Here is a 13365-nt window from a genome sequence, read left to right as displayed (position 1 = left end):
CGCCCAGGATTGAACATTTATGTCGTTTCTTCGTAAAAGTCCCAGTCTGTCTAAGCGTTTCATATGCACGAACAACCGTCGTTGAGCTCGGACGCGTACCTCGATGCCAGTGTTGAAATAGCTCAACTGCGCGCCTTCTATGTCCACTTGACGCACCTAGAGCCGAAACCATATCCGCTCTTTTCTCATTGGAGTAAGCCGTATCTGCTGTTCAACGTTGGACACAACCAAATAGCGTTGCTGGGGAGAACACGCAGTGATACGGACGCCTGAGGAGCACTGGATATATTGCAGATCGCTGGTATTGGTTCAAACGAGGTACATAAGGTACGGTCTACATCCGGTAAACTGGAACAGCCTGCGGGCGCACTCTCTCAGGGACGGACTCACCGATCACGGTGCACAAGTGTGAAGCCATACAGAGCCACCCGATACTGCGACCACGAAGCGATGCACACGTACGGGGTGCGAGATCGAAAAAGAACCTCTGGACAGTAAGCGCATAGAGAAAATCTATGGTAAGTGTGCGAAGGAGAGCAGACAGTGCCAGAGCGAAAAGAATCATGGTCTGAAGAAGACATGCGTAATCTTCCTTGAATATAGCTTAAGGTTTTCTTTTACCATTGGTTAGTTTTGTCCCCGTGTGATTTATCCGCTGTTATTCGAGCCCTAAGGTTTAAAGTTGTAGCATCATCGTTCAATTCGAAAACTACTACAAGGTCATTTGTGCACAAAGGCAAAATTGTAGCAGCCGTCATCGCCTTCCATAGTTCCCACGCGCTTCGCCCTTCCCTTCTTTCAAGCAGAATGAAAATGCTGCTTTCGTCTTTCCTTTTTTCGTGGCCTTAGACGCTTTATCGCTTCGGCAACGCTCGGCCAGCAGCACGCATTTGCACCCTCATGCGATAAGAGCCGTATGCCCAGATACCTACACCAGACATAACGCCCTTTCGCGGGCCAGTCTCACTGCAGCCGACCTTGTTCATCCATCGCACGCTTGAGAGCAGCAAAATAACAGTGCGCAAGCGCCCGTTCACGTGGGTTTTTTTTTTTCATATTTCGTGGGCTTTCTTTGGAACGCGGAAGAAAGGACCACGTGAGATATATCGTGTTGGAAACAACTTATTGAGAAGTTTCTCAAGGTGCACTTAAAGTTTGCATATCACTTGGGGTGGGTTGATGTTCGCCTCGATGTCAGTGAGGGAAACTTGAAGATCTTCCGGATGTCGCGAAGTCACATTACAGTAGGCAAGGCAGTGACACTGATTGCAAATGGGTTACCTGTGTATTAAGATTGAATATGCAAGCGATAGAATGCAAACTACGTACACGGACATCAAGCTGCGGATCAAAAGTTCGAATTTTGGCCTTCTTTCACTTAGGGCCAGACAATGAAATCTTCCTTACCTCAGTAAGGAAGCCTTCATTGCAGTGAGGCTACCTTATGTCACTCTGAAAGGTTCCTTACTGAGGCGCCCTCGGTGAAGGCTTCCTTGGTGCTTCCTTGGTACTTCCTCAGCATAAGAAGCCAAACAATGAAATCTTCCTTACCTCACTAAGGAAGCCTTCATTGGGGTGAGGCTACCTTATGTCACTCTGAAAGCTTCCTTACTGAGGGGCCCTCGGTGAAGGCTTCCTTGGTGCTTCCTCAGCATAAGGTAGCTCCAAAGCTACCTTCATGCGTCCTTACGCCGCTCCTGGCCCTGAACGAGCGCTTCACCTCACTGCTTAACCACGTGGCATTCGCTTGCGCATGCGCACTGTCGCCCACCTGCGGAGAAGCGCGAGCACGGTACGTCTTGCCAGGCATGTTCGTTTCAGTCACGCGTGCGGCATGCAAGCATTGCTAGGCGTTGCTAGGCGTTGCAAGACGCCGGCGTGCCAGCGTTGCTGGAGCACATCAAGTTTTGCACTGTAATGCGCAACTTTTTTTTAACTTTAGTAAACGAAACTAGAAGAAAGCGTCCACGCTTCTCTATATTAGCTATTCAATTTAAAGATTGTGCGACGATACAAAATTTTTTAATAGAATAATGGTGTTCGCGGAAAGATTTGAAGAGATAATCTCGAACCCAGGCACGCGGCAACCGCTGCTTAGGTGAGGACGGGTGAAGGGAGCTTTCAGAGTACGCTTGCTTCCTCCATCGGTCCTACGCTGTAAGGAGGCCTCACGTAAGGTTAGGAAGCGCTCGAAGGAAAGGAACTAGGGGTGTGCGAATATTCGGAATTTCGAATACGAATCGAATATTTTCCATATTCGAAGCGTATTCGATTCGAGAAATGCATGTTCGGAAATTCACGAATATCCGAGGACGGCCGAATAACGGTGGAAACGGCGAATATTCGGATAGACTGCGAATAATTGAGCAATTAACCAATTGTATGCTTGCTCCGCATTCTCCTAAGAACATGTTTATTAACTGAGAACTTCGCATAATCCGCTCATTATCTGTATGCTCTGTTTCAGTCTATCTGCTTCAGGCATTTGAGACATGATCAGTTTCGGTTTCTTTTTCACCAAGCTTTATAATTCCAATTATTTTTGGAATGCCCCATTGCCTTGAAGGTTGCAAAGGCAACTCAGGGTTTGCTAACATTGTTGCAAAATGTATCAAGGCTCTTTGTGCGGAGTGGAAATTTGATGAAGTGGCCAGCCTAGGCATGTTTCTTGATCCGCGCTTTATGGCCACAGTTCATCAGGCATCTGGTCAGATGATCTGGCTGAAAAACCTTGTGACAAGGGAGCTCCAGGAAGCCATCGTGGAACACCGTGGGGACACCGCCGTGCCAGCGTCGACTTCGTGTTCACTGGTGGCATCGAGTGTATGGAATGCTTTTGAAGATCTAGTGATGAACAAAGAGAAGACACATTTGGCATCTGCCCCTGAGAGGGAAGTCACAGACTACGCGCAAAAGCCTCTTCTGGAAAGGGGAATGAATCCTTGTGTGTGGTGGCAGTCCATTGACCGCTTCAGGTACCCGCTTTTAAGTGCACTCGCCCGGAAGTACTTGGCGATCCCTGCCACTTCAGTTCCTAGTGAAAGAGTCTTTTCTACCGGTAGAAATGTGACAGTGCATAGAGAGCGTTCACTTTCTGGCCATATTGAGCAGTTAATTTTCCTTCACGACAATCTGTAACAAGCGTTTTATCTGACTGAGGGCATTACCTGAGTCCATTATCTATAATTGAGTACCTCTTTAATTTGAAGCAACCTTGTAAAATGCAATGTTATTTTTAAAAGGGTAATAAAGCTATTGTTACCTCTCTTGCAATTTTTTAATACTACACATGTATTCGATATTCGATTCGATATTCGAAGAGAGTTCTTCGCCTTATTCGTATTCGATTCGTAATCGAAAATTTCAATATTCGCACACCCCTAAAAGGAACGTTTTATTGTTTGGGCCAAGCTACCTTCATGTGTCCTTACGCCGCTCCTGGCCCTGAACAAGCGCTTCGCCTCACTGCTTAACCACGTGACGTTTGCTTGCGCGTGCGTGCTGTCGCCCACCTTCGGAGAAGCGCGAGCACGGTACGTTTTGCCAGGCGCGTTCGTTTCAGTCACGCGTGCGGCGTGGAAGCGTTGCTAGGCGTTGCTAGGCGTTGCACGACGCCGGTGTGCCAGCGTTGCTGGAGCACATCAAGTTTCGCACTGTAATGCAGTGCTTCTTTAGATTTAGTAAACAAAACTAAAAAATAGCGTCCACGCTTCTCTATATTAGCTCATCAACTTAGAGATTGTGCGACGATACAACGTTTTTTATTGAATAGTGGTGTTCTGGTGTTCGCCTAAAGCTTTTAAGAGATAATCTCGAACCCAGGCATGGCGGCAACCGCTCCTTACGTGAGGGCGGGTGAAGGGAGCTTTCAGAGTATGCTTGCTTCCTCCATCGCTCCTTCGCTGTAAGGAGGCCTCACGTAAGGTTAGGAAGCGCTCGAAGGAAAGGAACGTTTCATTGTTTGGGCCTTAGCCGAATCTCCACCGAATCCTTTTCCAACGGCCCTGCACGTACCTAAAAGCATCCCCCCAACATCCTCCTCGCCCCAACGCTCGTCCAATCACACTGCAGTGCGCGCAGTGTGCACACAACGGGGTTCCAGGGTGACACTATCCGGAGTTACAATGCGTCAAGGCCGTTGCCACAAATCCTTTTGCAGTGCAACGAGTCTCTTGTCTCGCAACCTCGCAAGACACACTCTCCCGAAGAAAACACTTCCACGCCCCCTTGGGGCATCTGGTCCACTTCCGCAATGTCTCGGCATGGTGTGGTTCAGCGGCGAGGGTTTGACTTCAAAGCTACGGCACTGCTTCTGCGAACCGACGGGCGGAAGCCCCGACTCACAGTCAACTCACTTACGCACTCTTCGTAAACCGCGGCTCCCCCACCCCCGATGGCTAGAACTCTCCGCCGCCGTCTTGGTGTCGAACCACGCATCTCTTCTGACCACCCCGCGTGACCCCTATATACAGCCGCCTGCACAAACAACGCTGAAATACACTGGGTCTGCAGCCAATACTTAAAAAGTTTATTCATTAAACATAACTAATCAGTTAAAGGGAAAATAAAAAATAGCCTGTGTAACTCTGGGCCAGTGCCAACATTATGCATTCGGTTCAACTCGCGTCCGGAGCGCCTTTCACATTTAAAACTTTGGCTCAAGTTACGTGGGACATCCTGTATATGCTCTTTTTTACGGAAAGTTGGTTCACACTTCGAAAATTTGCAGTGCAAAAAGCGCGGACAGCGGCAGAGGAACGAACCTACTCGTAGCTGAGCGCTGAGTGAGCAAAACCCTTTCTCGATAATTACACGTTATCGTCTCGAGTAGCCAGATATCTATAACACATCTTCAAACCTGCACTGGCCGTCAAACGAAACAAGTGCACTTCAGACGGATTCGACATGGTTCAGTGAGGCCCATGTCATGTTTGCTCGCAGCAGTATTATTAAGCACCAGATATAATAATAAAATGGCTAGGCTACTGCGCATGTAAGCCGTGTCAACGAAAACAAATGCGCATTCACACCTCGCACAACACCTCGGACAACAATAACGTGCGTTTACCCCCCCCCGCCGGGGGGGGGGGGGCAAATGCACTTGGTTGTTGTTGTTGACTATTCACGCTTTCTTTTGATTCTTGATTTTATTTCTTTTGCTTTAAATCTAGCATCGGTCATTTGTATTTCGGCTACCCATTTGGCGAACAGAGCCGAGAATGCAGCAATGTTCCACCGCAATGCACATTACAGCAACAGGAAATGAAAATTTCAGGCTTCGAATACTCGCGTGCGCAAAGGATGAATTTCTGTGCTCGGGACTGCCGCTGTCACTTATGTCCTTGAGCGGGGAGTCGCGTAAGCTCACAACAGTGCAGAGGCCACTACGGCGATGCCCAGGAAGCTCTCGTCGAAAAAAAACTTACAGTGTACTAGCCGCGCGTATCATTAGGCCCACTCCCCTGACCATATTCTATATACGAGTTATACTCGTATATAGAAGAGTATATATAGAGTATATACTCTACTTTAAGCGAAGTGGTGGTAGGGGTCACCGAACCTATTTGCCTATTAAAGATTCGTGACTCACCTTAATGAGCTATCTAATAATTACATTGCTGTATATGCGCTTTCTATTTCTGACGTGTTTATCTAACATCCAGGGCAATATATGGTTATCATGATTGGCACAGACTTTCTGACGACAGCGAGTTCTTGTAGAAGAATGGCGTAGTACAATAAAAACTGAGATTCTTTTCTCGTCGGACCGCTCCTTATTCGATGATCGGACTTCAGGCTATTTGACCGTCACTCCTCTACGGCGCTCGGCTCTCCGATGCCAAGAGGCTCTTTGTCTCGGCCACGTGATGTCGGCCTTTCACCGTCAACTGCGTCGTCCAGTGTCCTCGGGACCACAGCACGCATTACTCTAAATTAGTACAATATATTCGATACACACACACACACACACACACACACATCTGTATATATATATATATATATATATCAGTGAAGCATAGAATCACAGAATAACAGGAGTTTACTGACGTTTCAGCCGCGGGACCCGCCAGCGTTGGCCTTCGTCGGATAATATATATATATATATATATATATATATATATATATATATATATATATATATATATATATGTTGACACGTGTACTTGTCTTTATCGGGCGACAAGTATTGTCGCCTAACAAATGTCAAATGTTATCGCACAGCGCGGGACGCGCCTGCATGTGTCCGAAGTTTCTGGAAAGTTATCGATGCTTCTATCCGCTGTCTGTTGTCGCCGAACGTTGTGTTATCTGATTTCATCGCTTGACACGAATGGTGTAGAACATTTTAGAAGGCATGCGGGTCCCAACGTTTAATCTGGAACATTCGATGATTGCTGTATAAAAGCCGACGCGCTTGACCCGCTGATCAGATTTTCGACGATCGCCGAGCGTGTTCGCCGCTATCGTTGCGCTATAAGTGTAGCCTGTTTTGTGGGCACAGGTTCGCCCAATAAAAGTTAGTTTTGTCGTTCACAGTACTGCTACTGTGTTATTCAACGTCACGACCACGTGACAATATATATATATATATATATATATATATATATATATATATATATATATATATATATATATATATATATATATCTTCTCCATGCCCTCAAGTGAACTAAGAAAGAAATGGCCACAAGCTCTACCTGAAGTGTTCACAGAATATATTCTGGTACACTGAAGCTCTGTCATTTGTAAGGCCGCTTGATTCCACCATCGTATAAACTACCTTTCAATTAAGTGAATGCTTTGTTAGTTCTACCGCAGGAGGTATCTTTGGTGGGCTAGTAGGCTAGCGAGCACGTCGAAAGTTATATATATATATATATATATATATATATATATATATATATATATATATATATATATATATATATATATATATATATATAACTGTAGAAAAGAGTAAGTTCTCTACCGCGGACTCAGCTAGCTAACCGCGCACTTGGTTAGTAAACTAGCTCTGGTCGACAGCTGCCCGCGAATGTGCCACTGTGGACCAGAAACTTGCGACGCAAAAAATAATGGCGTTTTTCACTGGTCGATCTGGAGCAGCCGCCTGAATCCTCGAGCGAGCGCTCGGCTTTCACCAATCCGAGTCTGCCAGTGGAGCGCACGAACGCTCCGCGGTATATCCACGGGAGATCACACAGGAAGTCTGCGTGCACGTGACACAAACCGGTTCCGCAAACTATGCCCAACACAATCTTGTGCGCACTAGTAACGTTGGTTGTGCGTACCGACCGGGTACCGATTTCGCTTGAAGACGGAAGTGACGCCATGTGACGCGTTCTATTTCCGCCCGAATCCGCGTCTCGGCGGCGGAGCAAGTGAGAGCGATCAGGCGCGGAGCGAGTTGATCCGAAACGACCAGTGGAACGCGCGAACCCGCTCCAGATCGACCAGTGAAATTCGGATTCGTTGCCGCGGAGCAAAAGGCACGCGCGTACACTCGCCCCAAGCGGCTCGCACGCAAAAAGGGCGCCTCGCGAACTTGGGGGAGCAAACAGACACAACCTTTCTCTTTGAAACGCAATTTTACTCTCTCAACGACACAGGCTACTGTACACCGCCAGGGTCGTAAGACGCGGGGCTCGGTGCGGAGGGAGATGCCTGCGGTCAGCGAAGGGGGGTCGAACCAGGGGTGGCGGCGAGGCTGCAGGCATGCAGCCCGCCGCTTGCGGGATTGTCTCCTCAATGTGTTTGAGCCACCTCGGCTTCTGAGAAAAACAGGGCCTGGTAGTGACGGCGCCGTGTTCGTTTCTTACAGAACTTGCATTCGCCCACCTACACTGGCCTTACAAAACATCTCTTTCTATTGGACCGCCTACAGAATTTATTATACAGTAAACTTGAAGTTGCGTCTGGCGGAGCAAACATGCAATGTTTTTTTATCACTAAAACGGCGCACCGTGTTGTGTAGTTATGCTCAATTCCTTTCAGAGGCAATATCATTTCCTATAGCAGGCTACACACAGAAAACTTCACGGCCGCATTAAATCGTGTTTAGTCACTATGTTCAATAATTGTTTTCTTTCTAGTATAGCCACAAAAACTGCGTTAATTTGTTGTTGTTTTTTTCTGTAACCCGCCGTGGTTGCTCGGTGGCTATGGTGTTGGGCTGCTGAGCACGAGGTCGCGGGATCGAATCCCGGCCACGGCGGCCGCATTTCGAGTGGGGTGAAATGCAAAAACACCCGTGTACTTAAATTTAGGTGCACGTTAAAGAACCCCAGGTGGACGAAATTTCTGGAGTCCTCCACTACGGCGTGCCTCATAATCAGAAAGTGGTTTTGGCGCGTAAAACCCAATAACTTAATTTCTTTTTCTGTCTCTCGATTATTAACGGGCAAATTCCTTCACTTGCAGATAGGCTCCCCTTGCAAATTCCTTCCCGTGCAATTTATACTCTGCACAGCATATTCTTATTTTCTCCCACGAAACATTTTAACGAATACTCCAGGCGCGGTTTCGCCGTCGCCGTCATCGTCGCCATGCTGTCCTACCTGCCTTTGTGGCACGCGCCTTTGTGTAATAGTCCAATACTTTGCTATCACCATCAATGCTTCGCCTTTCCGGCGAAACTGCGCCTTTTCTATATTTGAGCACCTTTTATAGAATTCAAAGTTCCCTGCACTTTGTTTTTCGCTACCTTTGCGCCACAAATCTTCCAGCAGCTCCTTAAACTAGTACGTGTCCCCCTACTGCCTTCCTAATATTTCCATATTCTTCCCTACTGTCCTTACCATTCAAGGCCTTCGCAGGCAGTCTAATTGGGGCCCATGAAGATCAGCGTTATAGCCACAATTGCCTCCAGATGGATGCTGCGCCATTATCATCGAGGACAAAAAAAAAATGGCGGCGGATTCATCCTATGTAGGTGATTGGCGACGGTAATGCGATTAGCATTATTTCTCACAACAAGTGTGTAATTAGTGATCTTATGTGATGGATTCGTATGAAATCAACGAGACCGAGGCAGGGTCGCTGCCGCTTGCGTTCTTTCAAATACTCGACGGTATGGACCTTCCTTGGGCGAGGCATGGAGGACAGCACGGTGCGATAGGGTGGTTGTGACTCTGGAGTCATCCCCTTCCTCTTGGAGCTCGTGCTGCTACTTGGAGCGCGAGCTCCTAGCAGCAGACCAATTGCCAGTGGTACGACCATTGGTTTCGAACCCTGTTACCTCAACACAGCAGTCCGATGCTCTAATCATTCGACCAAATCTATGCAATGACCCAAGTTGGCGGGAAAACACAGGCAGAATCCGTGAAGTACCCTAAGAATTCTAACCGCATTAAAACTGAGGAAGTAGAATGACGTCAGGCAATATGCTCTGACGCCGTTCCCTTTTATTCTTTCACTCGCCAAAGGCGCACGTAGCACGTTGAATCGTAGGAACAGCCGGTGTCGGAACGGAACGAAAACAAAAACGAAAAAAAGGAACGATATTTTTGACCGGAATGAAAACGTAACCGAAACGTTATTATCTTGTTTCGGAGTGAAACCGAAGTATTTTTTATCGGTTTTCGATTCAAGGGGAAAGTCGGCAATCCGAAACAACAGACGTCAGGCAACGTCAGCATTAGCGCGTATCTTGGCAGGGATAGTGCGAGCGATAGCCAGTCGAGCGCTCCGCTAATCTAATGGTCTCTTCGATTTGGCTGCACCGGCTGCACTAGTTCAGTGGGTGCAGCACCGCCATCCTCGTTTTTCTGGTGCAGCGCGCGCCCTCTACACTTTTCTCCTCGTTTTGTCAAGGTGCTGGCCAAGTGCTGCACGAGTTCTCGGCCGGCTTGCACGCGCTCCAGAGCAAGTGCAGAGAAAAGTGCAGCATGGCGTACTTGCCGCCCAGCCAAGAGCAGACGACGCTGCATGTTGTCGTCCACGGCGTCCAGAAAGAAGTAAGGCTTGTCTACAAACCCGACGGCTCACCACTGGAGGACGCAAACGCAAATGGATATATACGAGGCATCAGGCAAGTGTTGCTGCATGTTTTCGATGAAAGCGTGGTTAGCGGGCAGTTTGTGCTTTATTCGTACTCGTGGCCACGTGTAGCGGTTGGCCACGATCAACGCATAGGTCCCCGTCTAATTGCGGCATTGATTTAGATCCATTTAGCATTTCTGAGATATCGTGCTGTGCTGTGTGCACATTCCAAATATTATGTTATGTCTTCGCAGACGGGCAGCGCGTGACACTCAGGTTCGTGGCCCAAGATTCACAGGTGGAAAATATTCCCCCTGTAACACGACCACCGACACCGGCCTGCGCCAGTGACGGCTTCGATGAAGTGGGGCCAGGCGCCTGTCCAACGGCATCCGCGTCCGCTGATGAAGCAGCGGACATATGGAGTACTCGCAAAACCAAGTTCTTCATCTCCAAGTACACGGAGATGAAGGACTTAGTTGGAAAGAGCAGAGAACTCCGGTACGTTGCCTTTTACGTTTCATTTTATGTTGCCACCAATATTATGAGCAACAATGAAGTGTACTGTCGTTTCTCAAATTTATACTTCCAACAATGTTAATGGAATGTTTTCATGCATACTTCGCAGGATTTGTTTAAGCTTAGTACATCAATTCTCATCTCAAGAGTGTTTGAAATGTGTGGCAGCCAGTATGCAAATATTATGATTTCAGAGTACCAGAAAGCACCACACTTAATTAAGTACTAAAGGTACCGCAAAATTTCAGTCACATGTAGCAGTGTGTTTTGTATTTAACTATGGTATGCTTTTATTTTAGCACAAGGAAGCTTCTGTGGGTGAGACTCACCGAGCTGATAAACAAGGAATTTTTGTGCAACATGACCAGCACACAGATTGAAAATAAGTGGAAGTCACTTGACCGAGCATACAAGAGGAGCAAAAAGGAGAACAGTTCATCTGGTCACCACCGCGTGACCTGCGAATATGAAGAGTAAGTGTGCTTATTTACTATGGTATTCAATGGGTTTTTCATTTGTGCATCACGCATTACACAGAGAACTGTCGGAGATACTTGAAAAGCAACACAGTATCAACCCAAGAGTGCTTTTGGAGCCTGGAAAGGCAATCCTCCCCAGCGGATGCTCAGGGTAAGCGAACGACAGTTTTTGTGGAAAACCTGGAATTGGTGTGGCATCTGTGTGTATATTTTCTACAGGACAAGCACCACAGAAGCATCCGCCGAGCTTTTGCCTGTGCCAGTCGAGGACAGACTGTCTGCAACAGTTGAGGACAGCCCGGCCTCTAAAAGGAAACGCCACAGCAAGTCACAGCTTACTCCCCTTTTGGAGGTGCTGGAAAAAATGGGGCAAGCAAGAGAGAAGCAAGCCGAAGCAAGAGCTGAGGAACAAAAAGAAAGAAAAAAGTGGGAGGAAGAGCGGGCGAAGCGGCATGCAGACCGCATGGAGAGATTTGATCGCCTGCTAGACTTGATTGCAAAGCAACAAGGGTCACAACAGGGAGAATAAAGTTGTCTTGCACTACCACTGCATGTTCAATTTATTTCAAATGAAAACATTCCTCATATACGAGACAAATAATTTTACAAAACACTTTTCCACATTGGCATGGCATTCACAGAGATGCGACATGTTCCTAGCACTGCTCCTTTGCAATGAACTCTCGTAGGGACTGACTGTAGCCTGGCAGGCTGCAGTCAAAATCCCCTTCAGTGTCGTCATTACCCACATCTTCCTCTTGTGGTAAAGATGTCAGCTCCTGGAAGAAGTCCCTCTCGTTGTTGCACAGGTTGTGGAGCACACACGCTGCCATGACTATATAGCAGGACTGCACAACAGTTTTGGCATCCACAAGGTACAACCTCCTGAAACGCTGTTTAAGCATGCCGAAGGTGTTCTCGATGGACACCCTCTGCTGGCTGTGTCGCTTATTAAACTGTCTTTTCCAAGACGGAAATGAGGCTTCATTGTCCCTGAATGGAGTCATCAGCCAAGGCATCAGAGGATACGCACTATCCCCCAGAATGTAGTTTTCACCACATTCCAATGGCGCACGTGCGAAGAATGGGCTCTCCTTCAAAACGCGGGCATCGTGGACAGATCCAGGGAACCCAATGAAAACATTCAGAAAGCGATTCCTATCATCGCAGATCCCTTGTAAAATAATAGATGGCCACTTCTTGCGATTGAAATACGACTGCGTCGATTCGCTTGGAGTCAGGATCTGGATGTGCGAACCGTCGATGCAGCCGATGGCATTTCGTGGGCCTTTGCCTCCACTCTTGGCGAGGAAACCTGCCTTGATGCCATTCATTTCTGCACTGCTGGGCCAGCATATAACATCACCGCTAAGTGAGTGCAAAAAGTGGACGAACCGCGTCACGCATGCATGCACTGACGACTCTGCCACGTCAAACTTGTCTCCTATGGCGTACATCGACATTTGCGAGCCGACATACACAAGAGCAATTAGGCATGTCTTTTCAGCGTATATTTTTTGACGCCCTTGAAGCGCGTTTGGGTAGAAGGTCGAAGCTCTGAATTGACCACTTAGCCAGTCAAATGTTTCTCTAGAGAGCCTGAACAATCTTTTAAACTCATGCTCATGATACCTGGTTATCACGTTCTCGTACCCCGGCACACGATTTGCATCTCTTCGTACCAACGCACAGGCTACCGAAACACACACATCGTCGAACTCGTCGTCGGAGTCAACGTGGATGTCACTGTAGTCGCAGTCGTCGTCGCTTTCCGAGTCCAATAGCTCCATGGCAATTTCAAAGAGGGCCATTTTACGTGGCAAGCGGTGCCAGCGATACACAACGTGCACGTAAAACAAGTAAACAAAGCTATGCCTCTGCTAGGCCTGCACTTCCGTCCTCGTTTTGCAGTCGTGCGCTAGTGCGGCTCCAGCTGCACTTGCTGAACCGGCGCTGCAGGTGCTGCACCCGCTCGGCACCACTGCGGCACTTTTCAGAACTAGTGCAGCCAGTGCAAGCCAAATCGAAGAGACTATAAGCCTGTCGCTCGGTGCACTACAGCAGATCCGCATCGTAGCACAACCCAGGGCTTGCGCACTGATGTATCGTTTCGTTTTCTGCAGGAACAACGCTTTGTTACCGAAGTTTCATCGTTCGTTTGAGTTCGTTTTATCGGAACTGCGGTCTCGCATTTCGACGACTACGCTCGATGACGTCCTGCTTCTGAGATCATGCTCAGTGCCTCAACTCAAGGCACTGAGCATGATCTCAGAATTCACAATTTACTTATTGAGAAAAATAAATACTAATTTTTATCGTTACTCTGCTTCGAAAATTCTCGCATGCGAACCAAAACCGTTATGAATCATTACGGATCATTATTTTG

At 47.7% G+C, this 13365-nt stretch overlaps 1 protein-coding gene across 1 annotated transcript; it reads right to left on the bottom strand.

The window, feature by feature from the left end:
- Nucleotides 1–11635: 11635 nt before the first annotated feature.
- Nucleotides 11636–12790, bottom strand: LOC139056395 (uncharacterized). Its single transcript, XM_070534600.1, has one exon. The coding sequence runs from the start codon at nucleotides 12788–12790 to the stop codon at nucleotides 11636–11638; it is 1155 nt and encodes a 384-aa protein (XP_070390701.1).
- Between the last annotated feature and the right edge of the window lie 575 nt (nucleotides 12791–13365).

The sequence above is a fragment of the Dermacentor albipictus genome, chromosome 1 (assembly GCF_038994185.2).
Source record: "Dermacentor albipictus isolate Rhodes 1998 colony chromosome 1, USDA_Dalb.pri_finalv2, whole genome shotgun sequence".
Classification (NCBI taxonomy): domain Eukaryota; kingdom Metazoa; phylum Arthropoda; class Arachnida; order Ixodida; family Ixodidae; genus Dermacentor; species Dermacentor albipictus.
The sequence above is the reverse complement of the archived record's forward strand: the minus strand, read 5'-3'. Positions and strand labels throughout refer to the sequence as shown.

Coding starts and splice junctions, on each gene's coding strand:
- LOC139056395 (XM_070534600.1), bottom strand. CDS start 12,790: ATGGCCCTCTTTGAAATTGCCATGGAGCTATTGGACTCGGAAAGCGAC.